The sequence below is a fragment of the Melopsittacus undulatus genome, chromosome 6 (assembly GCF_012275295.1).
Source record: "Melopsittacus undulatus isolate bMelUnd1 chromosome 6, bMelUnd1.mat.Z, whole genome shotgun sequence".
Lineage (NCBI taxonomy): Eukaryota > Metazoa > Chordata > Aves > Psittaciformes > Psittaculidae > Melopsittacus > Melopsittacus undulatus.
The window spans coordinates 56,980,643-57,001,127 of NC_047532.1; the positions used below are offsets into that span (position 1 = coordinate 56,980,643).

The following is a 20,485-nucleotide window of genomic DNA, read 5'->3' on the forward strand; positions in this document are numbered from 1 at the left end:
CCCTCCGGAAGCTTTCGGGAGAACTGGCTACACAGGATTTGGAGAAGGCTGAGGTTCTGAATGGCTTCTTTGCCTCAGTCTTCACTGGCAAAGGCTCTGACCGTACCCCTCCCAGGTCTTGGAAAGCAGATGCAGGGACTGTGAGAATGATGACCTTAGGCCCACTGTAAGAGAGGATCTGGTCTGAGACCATCTTAAGAACCTGAATGTACACAAGTCCATGGGACCTGATGAAATCCATCCTCAGGTCCTGAAGGAGCTGGCGAATGAAGTTGCAAAGCCACTGGCCATCATATTTGAAAAATCATGGCAGTCAGGTGACGTTCGCAACGACTGGAAAAAGGGAAATATAACCCCCATTTTCAAGAAGGGGAAAATGGATGACCCGGGGAATTACAGACCAGTCAGTCTCACTTCTGTGCCTGGCAAAATCTGGGAGCAGATTCTCTTGGAAGGCATGATAGGGCACATGAAAAAGAGAAAGGTGCTTGGTGACAGCCAGCATAGCTGCCCTAAGGGGAAATCCTGCCTGACCAATTTGGTGGCCTTCTATGACGTGGCTACAAAAGTGATGGACAGGGGTGGAGCAGTTGACGTCATCTACCTGGACATGTTCCACATGACATCCTTGTCTCTAAATTGGGGTGTCATCAATTTGATAGGTGGACCACTCGGTGGATAAAGAACTGGCTGGATGGTCGCACTCAAAGACTTGTGGTCAACAGTTCAATGTCCGGCTGGAGATCAGTAACAAGTGGTGTCCCTCAGGGATTGGTGTTGGGACCGGTCTTGTTTAGTATCTTTGTTGCTGACCTGGACAATGGAATTGAGTGTGCCCTCAGCAAGTTTGCCGATGACACCAAGCTGTGTGGTTCTGTTGATTCGCTAGAGGGAAGGAATGCCATTCAGAGGGACCTTGACACACTTGTGAGGTGGGCTGATGCCAACCTCATGAAGTTTAACCATGCCAAGTGCAAGGTCCTACACCTGGGTCAGAGCAATCCCAGGCACAGCTACAGGCTGGACAAAAAGGAAATTCATGGTAGTCCTGCGGAGAAGGACTTGGGGGTGTTAGTCAATGAGAAAATGAACATGAGCCAACTTCAGTGTGCACTCACAGCCCAGAAAGCCAACCGTATCCTGGGCTGCATCAAGAGGAGCGTGACCAGCAGGTCGAAGGAGGTGATCCTGCACCTCTACTCTGCTCTTCTGAGACCTCACTTGGAGTCTTGTGTGCAGTTCTGGTGTCCTCAACATAAAAAGGACATGGAACTGTTAGAACAAGTTCAGAGGAGGGCCATGAGGATGATCAGGGGACTGGAGCACCTCCCATATGAAGACAGGCTGAGAAAGTTGGGGCTATTCAGTCTGGAGAAGAGAAGGTGTGGAGACCTCATAGCAGCCTTCCAGTATCCGAATGGGGGTTATAAGGTTGCTGGTGAGGGACTCTTCATTAGGGACTGTAGTGACAGGACAAGGGGTAACGGGTTGAAACTTAAACAGGGGAGGTTTAGACTGGATATAAGGAAGAAATTCTTTCCTGTTAGGGTGGTGAGGTACTGGAATGGGTTGCCCAGGGAGGTAGTGAATGCTCCATCCCTGGCAGTGTTCAAGACCAGGTTGGATGAAGCCTTGGGTGACATGGTTTAGTGTGAGGTGTCCCTGCCTGTGGCAGGGGGGTTGGAACTAGATGATCTTGAGGTCCTTTCCAATCCTAACTATTCTATGATTCTATGATCAAGCAATACAAAACCATTTCACAGACATCTACTCATTCACACATCTGAGGATCTTGTACAGAACTGGAAATCATGGACATAGTAGCCCCCAACTGCTTTGGCTATCCACAACACTGCTGATTTTACCAAGCCCATGGCAATCAACACCAGATGAGAATATGCCCCAGGGAAGGGCACATGGTTTGGGTTTATCTGTCAGTGCAGTTCTCTTACACCATTTCCTTGTGCTGATATGCAAAGAGGGTTAAGCAGAACTGCTTATGCAGCTGACAGAGAAAAGTTGTGAGTGTATAGACTATGAAACTGATTAACAACCCAGCTCAATGGCTCTTGTGTCACACGAGGACCCTCCTTGTTAACTTCACAGAAAGTGTCCCATAGAATAGTTAGGGTTGGAAAGGACCTCAAGATCATCTAGTTCCAACCCCCCTGCCATTGGCAGGGACACCTCACACTAAACCATATCACCCAAGGCTTCATCCAACCTGGTCTTGAACACTGCCAGGGATGGAGCATTCACTACCTCCCTGGGCAACACATTCCAGTACCTCACCACCCTAACAGTAAAGAATTTCTTCCTTATATTCAGTCTAAACCTCCCCTGTTTAAGTTTCAACCCATTACCCCTTGTCCTGTCACTACAGTCCCTAATGAAGAGTCTCTCCCCAGCATTCCTATAGGCCCCCTTCAGATGCACAGGCCCCTCCATCACACAGGCCTTATGAGACTGCTGTCGGAAGAGAGGTCCTCAGCTTAAATCTCTTTACAGAGCTTTAATGTGAGGACAGGTAAGATGAGGGGAATTGAAAGGGCTGCTGGATGAGAGAAGCAGGGAGGAGCACTTCCTAGAATCAAAAGCAGGAATACTCTTTTGCAGTCCCTTAATTCGGTGCATGTGGACAGAGAAGACTGGAACTCTTACTCTATTCCTACCCTTAGGCTTTCTCTCCACAGCACCCTGACTGTCAAGTTATGTGGTGCCAATTACTGTCATATTCCAGGTCCTCCCTAGAAACTGCGCTGAGTTCAGAATTGCTCAACCACTGTTCAGGCTGCCTGTGTGAGGGGTAAATAAAACATCAGCCTCAGCTTAAACATGTCTGCAAGCACTTCATCGTCTCTCTGCACTCTCAATCAACCAGAGGAGAAAAGAGGACAAGGCTTTTATTTCGTTTGTCCTCTCCCGTTTCTATGCCCAGGTGATGATATACATATTGGGAGCCCCCAGAAATCCTAAACAGGACTACAGAGCTAGGCATGATGCTAAACGCACCATTGAGAGAGGCTGTCCCCACGGGGGGTTGGAAATGGCATCTCACAGGCAGTGTCCTCTGAAAGGGATCCCAAAGCTGCCCCTAGCCTTGAGAGTCATCTCCGGAAGTGTTATTCCTGCAACCATTCACACATGAGCCATCAACAGAAGATCCCCTGCAGGAATGACACCAGCGCTGTGAGCGCTGAGCAAGCTCTTGTTGCTTTCAGATCCAGGCATGCCTCTCCAAGCAAGTTAAAGAGCCCGTTTCTCGACAATAAACGGGCAGATAGGATGACCCATGCACAAAGAAAGGAGGAGGAAACCGGCTTTGCTTCTTTCCTTTTATGGGGCAGTGCCCTGCGGAGCAGAGGACGGCAGCGCAGGGGGAGGAGCATCCCCTCCGCTTCTGCTGACCGATCAGCTCCGAGCAAAGTTAAATGCTGCTGCTGCTGCTGCTCCAAGTTTCAGAATTAGCAGGGGAGGAAAGTCCTGCAAGTGCACCTCCCCCCTTATTGTCTGTATGCTTTACAAACCCTGTTTTCCACAAGCAGCTGTTCAATAAAGTCACCATTTAATTTTATTATAGAATAAGTGCTTTTCCTGGGTTTTGACTCATCTGCCCAATAAATATTACAGGTTTGTAGACTATGACAGTTCTTTTTCAGAGCCAGTTTCATGGGTTTTTCTTTTTTTTTCTTTCCATATGTATACACAGTTTACACTTTCTCACTTTCTTTTTGTGAAAGCCTTTGCAGCCGTGCTTTCAGTTCCCCTCTCTCATTCTTTGCCTCCAGCCTCTCGGTTTTTTAAACAGAAGTAACTGAAGAGCTCAGAATTCAAGCACCTACCAGTCAGCAACACAGCTGAAACTGATCCATCTATGAGGAAGTTTTCAGCTTCAGCAAAGCTGACATTAGGAGGGACTTATTTAACCCTTTATCTTCACAAACTAACTGCAAATCAGCATAAGCTAAAAGCTTGTTGGGTACTTGGACAGAAATTGGTGACATTTCTCAGTGCAATTATTACTAGCCCTTCACCAATCCAGCTGCTCTTGCCTGACAAGGCTGGGTGCTCCCCATTCCTTTAATCAAGCCATTCATGTTAGCCACCTCAGAATGGATTTAAGAACATAACCTTTGCCTCCTGGTTCAGAAAATCCTGGTCATGATATTGTTTCTATTTCCTGATCCCATGTCTCTCAAGTCACAAAAGGCTTTCAAAGTTGGCTGCATAAACATTTACAATGGAAAAACTTATACAGATGTGTGTTAGTAGACATTCTTGCAGCACCTTCCCTTTCCATAATCCCCACCATCACATGGTAAAATATTTTGTGTACATACTGGTTACAGGGCAAATCAAAGGGGTCATACTAAAAATACTCAATGGAAGCAAAATCTGTTTTAGTACAGTGTTCCCCAACTCACAACTTGGGCCCTCTGCTAATGCTACATGATTGCCCCTCCTTCCTCCTGCTTGTCCTGGCTATCTCTCTGCAGCCACCCTTCTTTCTCTGCTCCCTCCAGAAGGACACAACCCTTCCCCATGTTATTACAAACACCTTAAAAGGCAGGCAGGGAGGCCCCTTGCTCTCTGAAACTCCTATCACCCAGCCACCCATCCCCAACACCTGCACTCACAGGGCAGTTACCCAGCCCCACACTTGCTGCAGATGACTCCTCTGCAGCGGCTGGGGCTGTCACCAGAAGCCTGACCTCAGAGACAAGCAGTTAGACCAGAGTTATAAACAGCAGCACCACCGTTACCATCGCAAGAAATAGACTCTCAGAAAGAAACTACACTGAGAAACCTGCTGGTAGTTTAACATGAGGTAAGGATGAATGCTGTTCATCTGATGGGCGATGGCAGCAAAGAAGAGCCTACAGGCAGACTCTCATGGTATTTCCTAAGCAAAGAGAAACTGTCTTAGCTCTCTGCAATGCAAGTAAAATGTCTCATACTTCACACCTACTGACTTCAGTGTCCTCTTATTCCTGCCTCCAGGAATATCACCTGCCTGTCACAAACCCAGGGTAGCAGGTCTTGCTCTGGTTCCTATCCCCAGCCCAGAAAGGAGAGGCACGGACAGGGCTGCCAGCCAGCACTTCTCTCCCATATGAATATTTCCCCTGCAAGCATCACCGCTGTGCCAGGCCTGTCATGCACAGCTCCAGCAACTATTTCAAACTTTTTAGCTGAATGGGATACAGCACTGTACAAGCAGGTGTACCAAACACTGCCCAGCAAAGCAAAGAAAGTCCTAGGTGGGTACCAAGCTTGGTGCTTGATTTGTTCAATGTAAATACCTGACCCAAGCTTTTAACAAAGGGGCCAAGAGGTTATTTTCTCTCAGAGCACAGCCAGTCTCTTTGATTATTCTCTCCCTTTGAACCAGGGGCAGGAGTAGCGTGAGCAGTATGATGGTGAAAGCACATTGTTTTGTTCAGCCTGGCCCTGTTCCCAGCCCTTCCCTACCCTGTGGCCCAGTCAGGTGAAACCAGCCATGCTCTAATGGGGGTTTCACCTTCTCAGTGGCCACAGCAACTGTTTGTGCTGGGGAAGCACAGGGGTAACACCCTGCACAAGTGGGGACAGAACTGTCCGCGTGGAGCGCATGTTGGAAAGCTGTACTTACAGCACGCAGAGTGCATATGCCGAAGCAATTGACTCACTGGCCCGCACAAGGAAGCTGCCATCCTTGCCTACTTTGGAGAGCAGGTCTTCGGCTCTGGAGCGAGTGATGTTGCCGTGGTACCAGCACTGATCCATCGCTGGAGCTGGAGGAGACCTGAATGCCAATGCAGGAGCTGCCAGAGCTGCCTGTGTGTCTGTGTGTAACGATCAGGCAACTTCAGCTCACCAGCTTCCTGTTTCAATAGTACAGAGAGGGAAAGGAAACTCAGCCACGGACAACTTCCTCAACTCAAACAGCTCAGAGAGTTGAGCGTGACACATTACTGCAGCCCCCGCTCTCCCTCTTCACGCTGCAGCTGAAGCGACCCTGCCTTCCCTCCCCCTTAGTGTCCTGATACTCCGTATCAGAAAGTCCCAGTAGGGAATGTCTTCTACTCCCCCACCAATTCAGTGCCCCAGGCTTTGGTGGCCTGCCATCCCATGTCTGATCTCTTGCCAGACCCTCTGAGTTTCCATCTTTTTCCTGTATATATCCTACCCATGACAGGTCTCCATGGGGATTAAATAAACTTCAAATTGATCAGGAACACACTGTGCATTAGGATACTTAGCTTTAGCACTGACTGCCCCATACCTGACCAAAGCTCCCTGTCACCTGCTGTGAAACGGATTCAAAGATCATTCCTACTCTAAATCCCCAAAGATGGGATGGAGCAAAGCCATGTCTGACAAGCTGCATCAGAGCGGGGAGAGCTAAAGCTTTCACTTCCCCTGTCTTTGTACATCTGCCCCTCTTCTCTGGCATGCTCAGTGCTGCATCTCCAAGGCAGAGCAAGGAGGGGCACATCTGCAGCAAGCAAGGACACTGCTAAGGGCCCTGCCTGTATGGCAGATTTGGTTGCCCTGTACCTCCAACTGCTCAGCTTTTGCAGGCAGCAGTTCTGCACATCCATATTTGATCTATGGCTAAAAGCAGCAGCAGAGCTGGGACTACTGTCTGGGACACAAGAGTACAGAGGGGAGTTCCCAGGAGAGGCACAGACAGTGCTTGGGCCTATGCAACCCTCACCTCCCGGAGTGCTGCACCGCAGCAGCTGAGCATGTACAGAGCACTGCCCCTGTGCACAGCATGGCAGGGGAGAGCAGCTTATCACCAAACTGGGAGAGACCAGAATCTGGGGGTATCAAGAAAGTGAAGCACTACAGTCCAGCATTTGTTCCTGCCAGCCTTCATGGTGCTTTCAGTTATCTAGACATCTGCTCTGCATTGTCCAGCTTAGTCTCTGCCACTGACATTCAGCTGTGGGCACTGCAATTCAAAACTGTGGCCAGCATGGGACCCTGCTAAAATGACAGAACTGCAATGTACAGGGCTTCCTGTCCATGCTGACGAAGCACTGTCTCCAGACCAAAATTAGCTCAGCTGGACCTGCCCTTCAGCTGCACTCAGATCCATACAGTGCTTTAGGAGCCAGACTCCCATGGAGTCAGGTGCCTGAATGGAGTCAGATGCTGAATGCCATGAAGTGGCTTTGCCTGGACAGTAGCTGTAAGTCCTTGTAAGCTACAGAGTGGTTACAAATCTCTTCACCAAGAAGAGTGCTGCATATGGCAAGGGGATTGTGCAGCTCCTTTGACTGTCCTGCTTAGCCATAATGTGCTGCTAGCCTCACCTGTACCAGCTCTGGGATTTCTGATACTTAAGAGTAGCTTCTCTGGAGCACAGCTGCAGCAGGAAGCAGAACAGCTCTGAATGTCAAACCACTGCTTGACCTCACAGTCTTTTCCATGCAACAGACCCATATGGGGATACAAAGTGGACAGAGCTGCTGAACAACATGAGTTTTGCTGAAATGAAACTGAGAGCTTCTGATGTACTGCAAGTTAACATAAGGTAACAGAGAAGTACAAGCCCTAGTCAGATATTTGTGACTGATTAGCTGAATACTTAACTCCTGTCCATCCCACCACCAACTTACCACCAGTTTTTAGCAAGCTGCTGCTATTTCCTTCACATGTGTGAATCACCTCCTTGAGTGTATGGGATCCAAAGTGTAAACAAGTGCATGGAATCCAAACGTGTGATGATTGTGGCAATAAGAAGCGAGGGCTGGTTTCTGTATTTCTTGGTCTTTGAAAAAGCACAGAACAGGTCCAGCTGCCCAAAAGGTGAATCCCAATCCCCTAACATAAACATGCAATCTCTAATGGCTCATTTGCAACACTGCCTGAAGGGGAAAATGCATCTGTTTTATTTCTTATGGCTCTGGCATGTGTATTCTGCAGTGCTGAAGAAAGATTGATCCATGTGTGGTCAGCAAACAAGTTTGTACATGTCCTCAACTACCTGGTTCCCAAAAGACTGTGACAACTTCTTCTGTCCCACACAGAGACAAGAGGCTGTTCTGCAGGAGATAAGCATTCTGCTTCTTTCCATTCATGCCTGTGTTAGAGAAGGCTGGTGAGTGGATCTGAGGAAGGAGAGATTAGAGAAGTTATATAGAGGAGCACTAAGCGTTTATCATAGAGGGGGAGTGCAGTGTTCAGCCTGCACCATTAACATGCCAGGTGATACTGCCTGTATAGCCAGCACAGCCCTATCGCTTCCACAAGCAATAGGATGTGCATCAAATAGACCACACTCATCCCACAGAGGGGACAAAGCACCATGTAAGAGCTACACTTGTAAAACAAAAGAACAACAGGTACAATCAGTCAGACAAATCCAACGCAACTCAACAGAAGCTTTTAGATAACTGCACCAGCAGCAATATTTCCTTTAAACTTACTTGAGAGAATGAGGCCAGAGACAAAGAACTGTGACACATTTTGAAGTTGGATAATCAAAAATTGCATCTCTGGCAGTCTATGGACAAAGCAAACATTATTTCCCTCCACATTAGGGTATTATTCCAGGCTGTCTCTCAGACATTGCAATAAATACTTTATCTAAATTGGGTTTGCTACAGATGCCCAGGTAGTATTGTACCAGCTGGCTGCAGACTCACCAGCCTGCCCCAAATCAGTGGGCAAATACTGTCTGTAGCATTATTCAAGATGCATAGTGGCCACCCAACCACCCCTTATACACCCAGCCTGTGCACTGTCAGATGAGAAGTTCTCAAATACGTGTCTTTATGTAATGAAACAAAAGGATTTCATAGCATGCCTGACAAGGGAAGTCTATAGGACAGCAGTTAGCTCTGCTGAAGTCTAAATACAACATTGCCTCATTAGTTAACAGGATATAGGCCACAGAGGTGTACTTAGACTCTGGCCTACATCTAAAGAGCACATGAGTGACATCTACAAGGTACTGGTTAGCTGGGACACTGTGTGCTACTCCAGCCCAGCATGTTACTGACCTGCTGCTAAAGAAAGGCTTGGCAAATTACAGGTGTATTGTGAAGGCCATGAGATCTCTTCACTCCCTTGGTACCTGCAGTCTCCAGGTGCCCTGAAACAAATCTGTATGAGAAAAATCAGAGCCCCTTCTCCCACTATCCCTGAAAGCTATCAGCGATAAAAGGCAAGAGTGGGGACACAGATCTAGCAGAGACTCACAGTGAGCAGTGAGAGTACTAAGGATCCTATTGGACCTGCTAGCATTCCCCAAAACGGACATGTTCTGAGTGTTCTCTGGAAAGCAAGTATTTTTCTCCACCAATAGAGCAAACAAACATATTCTCCTTGGAGCCACTCTACATGTGCACACACACAAACACAGCACACAGCAAACAAGCACAGTCTGGTTCATAAAGCAGGATTTCATAAAGCTTTCCTCACTCCATCTGCTCTGACGTGTCTCCCTTAGTACCCATTAATTTCTGGTCACTCCCCTTGTTTACTCAGTGCATAACGCCTCATTTCAAATCACACCATAGCCACAGAATCGTCTCTCTCACCACAACTGGGGCTGTGTCCTTCAAACATCTGCTGGAAATCTGTGTTGGAAAGCCTGCAAGCTTCAGTACTTTCATGCTGCTCTGGGCTTGCTCATGTCCCCATCCTCTGGCACCAAAGACACTCAAATTGCCTTTCCAATTTGCTGGAAGTGGGGCAATATTACTTGTTTGTCACACTGCCTCACATGCCAATAATACTCTGTAATAATAGCAGCTATGCTTGCAAGACATTGGGTTGCCAGCTATAAGAGCAGTTGCTGCATGGATCGTAGCACTTGTGTTCAAGACCAGCAAGTATTTCCCCTTCTGATTACAAATTGGGAGCTCCCTCTGCAGCCCTGTCCTGATCCTGCAGTTCTGATACAGGCAAAATGCTATTTCTGCCATTTGCCCTGTCCCCAAACATGGCAGGGTCCCAAACCACAGCCTCGTGTCCTACATAGGTCCTACTGTCACTGCCCAGGAAGAGGGAGCACCTGGAGCACAAGTTTTCTTACAGGAGAAACCATCTTCTCAGTGCAGTGTAAGCAAAAAGGCAAATAAGGAAGACTGTACTGCATGGGAAGCAAGGAGAAGGCTAAGTAAGACAGAAGTCCCTGGGGGACCATTCAGCAAGGCAAATCCAAACCCACTGCAGAAGTGAGCAAGGAACATCCTGAGCACAAGGCATCCCATGGCCCTGCTGCAATGAAGACAGCAAGCCCTGAAATCTGGAGTTGCCAGCAAGTCCTGCACTGGCTGCAAGAAGCATTGCTCCTAACAAAGCACTTTCCTGAAGAAGGTAACTGCAGCCATAGGGCAGTCAGCCCAGGGTCCTCCCTAGCACTTTCTGCACAACTTTCTGAATTCAGCCCACATAAAATCACTGCCATCTGTTCCCACATAGGCCCTATGTTGTCCCTAATCAAGTCTATCAGAGGCCTCAAGGCGAGAGGCCCTATACAAAGCTCATGCTTGTTTTGAGCATGTGATACTTAAGATAGCATCCAAAGGGGAAGGCAAGAACCTGCAACAGGCAACAGAAAACAAAACCAAACACATATTCATTTTTACTATGTTTAATAGAGTTTGTAATCCACAGACGACACAAGCCAATGCCAAAATACGGGTGCAGGAGGAGCAGAAAAAACCTTTTGCTGAAAGATGGCAAGTAACAGTGACAGAATTATCAGCAAAGGTAGTTTTCAGAGGGTTGATGATGGAAAGGCTCAAGTCTCAGCACTCTGATGGAAAGGCTTGCTTCAAAGTGAACATTACAAAGATTATCTCTTCACATTGCTGGTGGGTCCCGTATTCAAAGAGGCAAGAGAACAAGGGTGAGCCATCTGGCCCAACACCCATGTACTGCAGATCTGAATAAGCACACAGGCCCTTGAACAGGATGCTTGGTTTTGTCCAGTGTGCTGGATTTAAAGGGCTTTTGTTGAGGTAAACTCCCAAATCTCTTCGACCCTTTGGGTCTGTAGGATGAGCGTAGAGCAACCAACTGTCTTGGCATCTGGCATCAGGGGGAGGTGGAAAGGCAGTTACACTTCCGTGACAACCAGAAGGAGGTTCTACCAGCATTTCTACCCGCTGGCCTCCCTCAAAGTCCACCCCATGGTTGTAGCTGACAGCCTGGATTCTGGCTCCCCTGCTGCTCCTTGCATTGCAGTAGAGGACCTTCCTGCCACAGGTATGCACCTCTGCAACCTGGCACTCCACTGCACTCTCCTCCCCAACAAAGTTCCCCATCTCCCACGTTGTCCCATGATCAGAGCTGATGAAGCAGAAGGCATGAGGGGTGGGGTGTTGCTTAGGGTGCAAGATACGATAGGCATAGGCAGGAATCACGAGGCTCCGGGCCTTGTTGAGCAATTGTAATCCATGACCTGGCCCCACTGCAAAAGTGGCCCAGTTCCTGTACTCAGTGCTAATGGTACTGTTGGTGACATCCTGGGCAGCGCTCCAGGTCTGCCCTTGGTCCATGCTAGTGATGTAGCAGAGACGTACCAGGTTGATCTTTGTCTTGAGCTGATGCTGCTCAGAGATCTTTCCTGGGACAGCTATGAAGAACAGGATCAGTTTCCCTGAGACCTCATCGTAAACAGGACAGGGGTTCATAGATCGGTGGTCTTTCAGTTGTGCGCTGACAATGGGCTCCGTGCTACTCCACTGCCAGGCCCCGTGTGAAGGGAGACAAGAATGAAACACACCATTACAAACAGGTCCATGTTTCAGTGTAAAGATGGCTGGATAAAAATTACAGAAGAGCATGAAGAGAACAGAAGGGAAGTTAGTGGGTAGAGCAAGAAATGGGAAAGCAGTACACTGGCACTGCCAAACATAAGTGAAAATCATTTGGATGACACAATGCAAGTGCACCTCACCAAACAGGTGGGTTATGTCCTTTTTCATTTTTACTGAGGAGCTGAAATCTCATTGCAGCTCACGTCTGACACACAGACATGCCCAGTGGTCAAAGAGTACAGACACTGTGCTGTCGGTATTTTTTAGGAAGCCAGCTAGGTGACTGTGCCCTTTTCAAGTATCATAGGTGCTGAGAAATTCTTTTCCATTCAGATTCCTATTCCTCCATTTGTGTGAATGAGCATACCAGCCCACACTGAGGCACCTCACCAGAGCAAACTGTATGGCTTTACATGCTCTGGGGTGGAAACTTAGACCCTGAGTCGTCCAACACAGAAAATAGGTCACAGAGCAGGTGTAACAACCCTCCAAGCCCTGTCTGTCTTTAAATGAATAGCACAAAACACAATCACATTTCTGAAACTAACATCGCAACTAGAAAATTATTCCTACATCGTGTTGTTGGCTTAGTAAAAGCAGCATTATTTCCCAGGAAGCTTATATTAATTGGCTTTTTTGACTTGCCCATTGCACTTTTCGGTTGTGTCTTGTCGTTGTCTGGTCCATCAGTATTAACTTTTGGGAAATATTTATTATTTCCATTTTAAGAAACTCTAGCATGTGAACACAAATTACTGATTTTAAAACCAACTGAGCCCTACCTAACTGAATTACATGGGGTTACACAAGATGTTACCTGAATGGTATCGACACTGCACGTGCACTCAGAAGCTGCTTCTGCTAGGCAGATCCCAGCTTTTAAGAGAGTCTATAGTCTATGAAAACCAGTCACCAAGAAAGGATTGGAATAGAAAAATATAATGACTTTTTTTTTCCTCAGGACTTTAATGCATTTGCAAATGCAAAAACATATTATAAATAGAGTATCCACCACCCCCAGTCGCCCAGGAAGATAACTGTTAGTAATAGCCAGTTGATTAATAAGGTAGCAAATTCACTGGCACAGACAAACCAGGCACTATTGCGTGGGGTGATGAGCTGTTGTGAATTGATTTTTAAACCAGAAATTAGTCCTAAGAAAATTAATTAATTAAAAAAAAATGTGAATTTACTCCTCCCCATCCCTGTGGCATTCCCCATTTCTGCCTCTCCTCCACATTTTTGCTGTTGCAACAGGACTTTTGTCCCATCTCTCCATCTGCTTCCCCAGCTCTGCAATGGTCGGTCACATCCCAGCACTTATAACCACACAGAATCACAGAATGGTTTGGGTTGGAAGGAGCCTTGAAAATCACCTGGTCCCACCCCCTCTGCTATGGGCAGGGACACCTTCCACTAGATCAGGTTGCTCAAAGCCCTGTCCAGCCTGGCCTTGAACACTGCCAGGTACAGGACTTCTCTGGGCAACCTGTTCCAGTGCTTTACAACCCTCACAATAACCAGCTTCTTCCTTATACCTAATCTAAATAATGACACATGCATTACTTACAAGCAGATTTATTTTGTGCAACTGGGGAGAATGTAAAGCTTCCCTCTCCTACAGCAAGCAGGCAAGCATCCAACTCATGCAGGGACAAGTGAGCAGTACAGGTGGGTAGCCTCCTCCCTTTTCTCCCCATGCTGGTACCTGTACATGGTGTGTGGTTGGGTCATATGTGCCCCTGCGCATTGCTATTAGTTTGGCATGTTCATCCACCACATCCTCCCGTTCCTCAGCGAACGCCAGGATGATGCTGAACCGTGGCAGGTAGAGCAGAGCTGGAATTCGATAGCTCCAGGTACCATTCCGGAACAATGTCTCTTGCTTCAAGACAGGAAATGAAGCCATTGTGCTAGGGGGAAGAAGAGAAAACACACTGCATTCGACCCACACTTAACACGGCAAAAATAGGATAGATTTCACCGCTTTTTGCCCTCCCTGCTCAGTGGGACCTGTCATGCATTGAAACGTAACTTCTACTTTCAGCTTTGTCTTTTTGTTGTGCTTTTCCAAAGAACCCACGTGTTGCATACTGGTGACACAGACCAATCTTACCCCAGGAGCAACCTGGCTGATCTTACCGGAGTGATGCAAGTACAGTAAAAACAGTTAATGAAAAGCTGCCTATGGTTTGTTGTTTCTTTTTAATTAAATCCACAGGCTAGGATTTTTATGGATTTGCCTTGCAATCCAGCAAACTGTTCTTAATTAAACATTATAGTATTTTCCCTCAGAAGACCATTACTGTCTTTGTTGATTGTGTTTCCAAAACCCAGCACAGAACTTCTGCTTTGACAGACAGGAGCTTAAAAGCCCATCTCAGAGACACACTGAGGCAATCCTTGGCCTCTGCTGTATTACTGTTTGAGGATAGTGAGCACTAAGCATGAAAAAAGAAAGAGAACATCCTTTCCCCTATAAGATTAAAGAATCATCTGAATGGTGTCCCATTCCTTGTCATCTGTACAATGAACTAAAAGCAACATTAGGGAGGAAGTTAAACGTGAGGAAGCATTTAGGGAAGCTACCTCTACGTAAGTGGTCTGTGCTATACCTCCACACAGCCTCTCTTCCTCAGACCTACTCAGCCCTCTATCTTCTTGTACCAAGTCTCTCCTACCCTGGTAGAATCCCACTGTCTCAGGGGAGCTATGTCTGAGCAGCAGGGGGAAAGATCTCTGACACGATATACCAGAAGCTGGAAGGCCTGAATATCCTCTGCTCAGCAGGGATAGGGGAAAAAAATATTAGATCTCTGACGCATTGAGTGGGTAGGATGGCAGGGAGAAGATGACAATACACTATGAGTAAGAAATTCAAATGCCTCCTACCTCAGCTGAGGCAAGACTTGCTGCACTCTTTGTTGAGGATTCTCGTATTTACCTAAATCTTGGAAAGCTCTGTAGTGGCTATTGGCCAAGTATCAGATACTTATGTTTTTGAAGGCTGTCTTGATAATCCAGGACCAGATGGAGGCAACCTGACAATTGCTTATGCAGCTGCAGAGTGCACCTATCTACCTGGGAATAGTTTGCACTATTCCATCTTAGAAGAGAAAAGATTATATTAGCCAGCATAACTAACACAGACTTGGTTAACAATTTGTTTTGTGGTTTTGTGTGTGTTTGTTTGTTTGTTTTTTGCATTGCTGATTACTGAGTTAGGACAGCACAGATAAGCTGAATTAATCCTCCTCAGACAGGACCATCGCATTATGCTCTATCCAGATCCATAGCTAGGCAGCGAGTATTCAAACATCCCTTGTCTTCGCCTTCCAGATGCGAGTCAGTGAGATTTTTCAGCTCACAGCACTGATCGAAAGGATTTGAACTGCGCTGTCTTAGCTAAAGGCAGCTGTACAGGAGACAAAGGAGATGTAGGAAAAGCCACAGGAGACAGAAGTCTATCTCTGAAGAGTAGCTGTTTCCTCCTTACTGTTGCTGGTGAAATGGCAGTCTGAGAAAAGGCAACAGCATCACTACTGTACAGAAACCTTACCAGAATTTGATCACAGTTATCCATGCAGCAACACAAAAAAAGTAGGAAGACCCTCCTAGAACAAATAACTGCGCTGTTCGGTACTTACCAGCATGGATCTGGCTATTTATACAGACCACAGTCATGGCTGTGTTCTCATGGCTCCTGAAACAGAAATGCACTAAAGTGCTTCCAGACTATTTAAAGGGAGATTATTTAAAGGGATATTAGTCAGCCTGCCTAGTGTAGCACAGGTTCCCTGGCATTCCTGCTCATGATGCCATTTCAATACTGCAATCCTGCTTCAGGGCAGGGCAAGGGGAGAGGAAAAGAAAGGAAAACAAAAACAAGAGGAGAATGGAGATCTAGGCTGCCACATGAAGTCCTCAATGCAAAGACAAACAACCAATGCCATGGGAGGCTGTGCTGCAGTGTACTGCTCCCGAGTCCCTGCCATACAAGCCTGTCATCTGTGGGCATCTCTGCTCATGCTCTTAGTCCTTAGTCCACTGAGCTCTGTGAGATGCTCAGTGTGGGTGTTGCAACACTTCTCTTCCTCATACTGCCAAACAGAGTTTGAGGGAAGGTGCGATGTTAAAAGGCTGGGAATAACTGCCATAGAAACAAGTCTGAGGGTCCTGGACACAGCACCTGCAACTATAATTGAGGAAAAAACTAAAATCAAGTGACTTCCATCTTCCATCTATTTGAAGAATGAACAGGGGGATATGTGTTGAGTATGTGTGTACTGTGTGCATACACACATTTGAATATATACTCCCTACACACAATGTGGGTATTATGTCTGTATGCCTATATATACACATACACACTGTACCCATCTGCAGAAAAGCACTTCCATACTTCTTGAAACACCCTTCAAGTCAGTAGCTGCTTTTGCCTTCTCCCTTGTGGATCCTCAAGCAGAGATCGAGTCACAACAGTTTGGGTTTCGCACAGAATCAAAAATGCAGAATCTTTAAATAAGCTTGAAGTTCTTAATATACTTATTTAAAAATAAATAACACTGTTTTAGTTACTTCTCCAGCCAACTGAAAGGAATCTGTTTTTCTCTTGAACTCTACCCATTTTCAAAGCCAAAACCACTAGCTACACCCTCCTGAATAAAAGAGAAGTAAGATTAGCAAATCATCTACAGGACAGCCACATGAAGAGTGTTCAAAATCTCATACTCTAGCACTGCAGGAATTCATATCGTACACACTGGTCCCTCCGAGGTTTAACTGCCAAGGGATGCATGTGCTACTTTGCTCCTAAACCTTACTGAAATAGCAGTGGGTGGCTTGCAAGGAAGAAGGTAGCAGCATTGCAGACAGCACAATCTAAGGACATTGGCACGGCAAAGTTTGTAGACCACAGCAATATATTCTGAGGGACCAAGAGGTTTAGCTGGAAAAACCCACAAACTTGTGGGAACACAAAGGCCTGAAATACAAGCAGGAGACTGGAGAGCAGCACACAAACCACTCAGACCAGTATCAATTCAGTCCCCTTGGAGTTAGCTGTGCTTTTGTGTGAGGTAAAAGGGTGAGAAAAGGGAAGCAAAGTTAATGTGTAATTCTTTCCTAGGAGAAAAAGAGGTAGCTGGTAGACTCTTTCCAGATGACAGGGATGCTAGTGAAGGAAAGAGAAGTTTATCAGGTAACCACTGAGCCAGTATTCCCTTCCACACTTTGGTGTTTACTGGAGTTTGGCATTTATTTGCCAGGTTTATCCCTGTGAAGTGTCCTGTTCAGGGAGGCTGACCTCTACCTGCTGTTCCTCTCCAAGACACCAGGGCAGCTGCTGCACTGAGATCCAGTACCTCATCTCTGAGCTGGGCAGACATGAGTAAGGGTGGGCACAGTGGAAACACAGAAGCGGGGAGTTAAATTGGAGGAAACCATTACTCATAGTTTGCAAGTTGTACGGCTGTAAGGATTTCCAAAGCAGAGACTGTCTCCAGCACACCAGAAGAGTCAAAAGCAATAACAGCTGTCAACAAATGGATCTGTGATGGATCTGATGCCTGGAAGGAGCCCAAGCTGGTGGCAGACACCAGGAAAGGGTATTTGTTCCTTCCACTTCTGTCCTTCAAGGAAATGCACACGGACTTGTCTAAAGAGCAGGACGAGCCCTTGCATGTTTATTTGCCCTCTCCAAAATAAAAGTGACTAAAAAGGATAACATTTCCCCTGTCCTCAGCCCTCAACATGTTCAGATCCAAGCTGAAATGACAGTATGTCTTTAAAAACAAAGAAGGAAACACAGCAGAAATGAGGTAATATGCTGAACTTTATCCCTTGGTCCCCCCATCAGTGTTCTGTGCAGAAGGCAGCTTGTTCCTGAAGGAATTCAGATAGATCCCAAAAGAACAAACCAATCCATTCAGGGAGCTTTAGGAGGGAAAATACAAACAAAATGCCCAACAAAGTCAAGTACAAAACCCAACTAAAATCCTGCTTTTCAAAGCAAGCACAGGAATCCAGGTCCAACAGTTCTCTATTCAACATCAGACCTAATCCTTTCCAAACTTATAAAAGTCAACTAAGTGCTACATTGAAATAAATTTCTTGTTTCACTGAAAGAAATAAAGACATTGGGATACTGCAGGAGGGGGAGAGGCAGGAGCAGCCACATTCCAGTTGTACAGGGCTAAGGAAGAGCAGACCCAATTTCCTTCTAGAATACTTGCTACACAGTGTATTCCTGTGTGCAAGCCTTTCCTCCTAGCCAAATAGCATGATTGTGCTTGTTTCTGCCAAAGCCCAGCATCACAGTGCTCCATTTGCAGTTTTCTTGTCCCCCTAGAGCAGATCCTACACTAAATCTAGGCTATGGGATTTCTTACCAAGCCAGACAGCACGCATATTTTATTTAGTCCAATAAATCACCTTCAGTATAAAGTCTGAAAGAAGAGTTATCAGTGAGAACAATAAACAAATTAAAACATTCAGATTTCAAAAGTGAAGAGGCACAGAACTGGAATTACTTTAATGCATCAGCCAACTGGGTTAAACTTTTTAACCGCACTAGAAACAGAAAGTGTTTCTTATGGTAAAACTTCGTACCACACTTACAAGGGGATTTTCAGCCTCCCCATTACATGCTTTCCTAATCAATCAAGTTCTGCTTTTGGCTCATGGCTCAGCCTGGCATGAGCTCCTGTATCTTTAAGTGCAGGTTTTATTAGCACTAGAGAGGAATTACATGAAGCAGCAGTATTAATGTTAGCACATGTTTGGTGGAGGCATACACAACCTGCGCTCCTACTTGAACCTACAAGATGTTGTATTTACATTTCTAGTTCCTAGCACTGCCCCCTGTTATGGAAAAGTTGTTGGTTTCTTCTTCTTAAAGAACTAAAAAAAAAAACAACCAAGAAATATAAATACCTCTTTCACTCTGTGTCTCCTGGAAGCCACGTCAAAGGGAAAAAAAAACACAACCCAAACAACAAACCCCAAAAGCACTCCTACTGGATTGGATGAAAGGGAGGCTCACCACACTCTTGCCAACTAGTCTCCAACCTGCAAAATAATTTATATTGGCAGCAATGTCAGCTGCCCTGGATCCCAGGAAAAGCTAGCAGCTGGCATGTATACACAAGCAGACATTTAAATAGCAAACCTATTTTGCATATAAGGGGAGGTTCCATGTGAGCTGGACAAGCACTAGGGAAAGACTTAAATTATCATAGTAATTAAGCAGCATACTTCTACCTGCATGGATCGACAGCCCTGTAGAACTGCTGTTGTTTCTAATGGTTATGCAGTTCAGCATGCTGTCTTATTTCTTGGTCTTCTTGTCCCCTTGGTTTGAGGAGGGGAAAGTTCCTCTGGTCCTAGCATGCAGACTCCCAGTGCTTCCACCCAGAGCGCGCCTGAGCTCTGGTAAAGTTTGCCACAAAATCCCAGAAAATAGCTACAACCAGCAGGTGACGGTGCTGTGATAATATGATCTATTCCTTTTCTAGCTCCAGGCACCTCCAGTCCATCAGCGTGCTGGTTTTGGATGAAGAAATGGACTAGCACAGGGGTCCACCACAGTGGAACAGGAATAACATGCTGGTACAGGCAGGTACAGTCCCAGCAGCATCTGTGGAGGTGTTGACAGGGCCAAACTACCCCAGCAGCTCCAGTCAATGAGCTAATGGGGAGAGTTAGACATAAGGACAGAGGGGAGAGTATGAGGATGGCATCACCCTTTCTCCCAGCTGTGCCCTAGCTTAGAGGCAGCACCTGCAGTGTTAGGAGTAGCCAAGCCAATGATTTCAGGACCACCTTGTGATAACGCTCTAATGTTGTGCTGCTGCTGCCAGAGATGACCTTTCCTATCTGCTTCTTTTGTTTTCCCCTCTTCTCTACTGTGTTTCCACGGCTGCCATTAATGTTTCTCGTCTTTGAAGTGACCCAAGAAAATGAAAACAACAATCCTGCAAACAGATCTTGCTAGTGATGAAAAAGGAGGAAGAAAAGTCTCCTCATTTGATGGCAGTTGTAGTCCATCTGTGCAAGCCAAATAGGGAATTGCAAAAGTGTGGATTTACAGCTAATCAGCCAAATGCTTTAATGCTTCTGTATTACTAATTACCATCTTCCCTCTCTCTTGAGCAACACTGTATCCCTTCTCATGCCAGTGCTGATGCTCATCTCACCTTGGCAAGCCATCAGAGGATGTCAGCCTGGCAGAAATGAGTCCAGGAAAAAAAAGAAGTAAATTTTTCTGCTGGGTCATTGTCCTGGACTGCGTCAGCAGGAGTCAAACCAGCAGCATGATCTGGAGCAGGAGCTTGAAGCTGTTGACAGGAGGAGCAGGCTCACCTCTCTGACTGGCAGCTGACATTAGATCAAATTAGCTGTATCATAAACCCACACCCCGTGTTTACAAACCCTGCTTAACTAGGCTAGTGTTGCTTTAACTGAGATACACAGGAGAAGCCTGAGGGCATTTGTAGCTCTCTGCTTTACCTCCAATCAAACAATATCCCATGTGAGGGAAAGTCCCTTCAGTGACCATGACATTGACATCCACCAGATAGTAACTTTTAACAGTGACTCCTGGAGAAAATCCAGAGTCAAGTAAAACAGAAGCAATTGAGGAAGGGAGGCACTAACAAGCTGTTAAGGCGCAGTCTGCCAGAAAGCCATACATGAACGATTGCTTTGTGGATTTCTTCATC

At 46.3% G+C, this 20,485-nt stretch overlaps 2 protein-coding genes across 2 annotated transcripts in view; both read right to left on the minus strand.

Annotated features, from left to right (window-relative positions):
* Window positions 1-5,805, minus strand: part of INPP5D (inositol polyphosphate-5-phosphatase D) — a 57,067-nt gene extending 51,262 nt beyond the window's left edge. Inside the window, exon 1 of the mRNA XM_031043681.2 lies at window positions 5,633-5,805. Within this exon, the coding sequence (XP_030899541.2) occupies window positions 5,633-5,766 (134 nt within the window). The 5' untranslated portion in view covers window positions 5,767-5,805. The remainder of the gene's footprint in view (window positions 1-5,632) is intronic.
* A 4,773-nt stretch (window positions 5,806-10,578) lies between these two features.
* NEU2 (neuraminidase 2) lies at window positions 10,579-18,908 on the minus strand. The gene is made up of 3 exons (XM_031043686.2): window positions 18,699-18,908; window positions 13,474-13,678; window positions 10,579-11,690 (listed from the first exon to the last, which is right to left on the minus strand). The coding sequence occupies exons 2-3, from the start codon at window positions 13,672-13,674 to the stop codon at window positions 10,752-10,754; spliced, it is 1,140 nt and encodes a 379-aa protein (XP_030899546.1). The 5' UTR covers window positions 13,675-13,678; window positions 18,699-18,908; the 3' UTR covers window positions 10,579-10,751.
* Window positions 18,909-20,485: the final 1,577 nt, after the last annotated feature.

Excerpts from the sequence above, each read along its gene's own strand:
- NEU2 (XM_031043686.2), bottom strand. The coding sequence starts at position 13,674 with ATGGCTTCATTTCCTGTCTTGAAGCAAGAGACATTGTTCCGGAATGGT. Across the intron at positions 11,691-13,473 it reads CAACCACACACCATGTACAG|TGGAGTAGCACGGAGCCCAT; the intron begins GTACCAGCATGG and ends GGGGCCTGGCAG.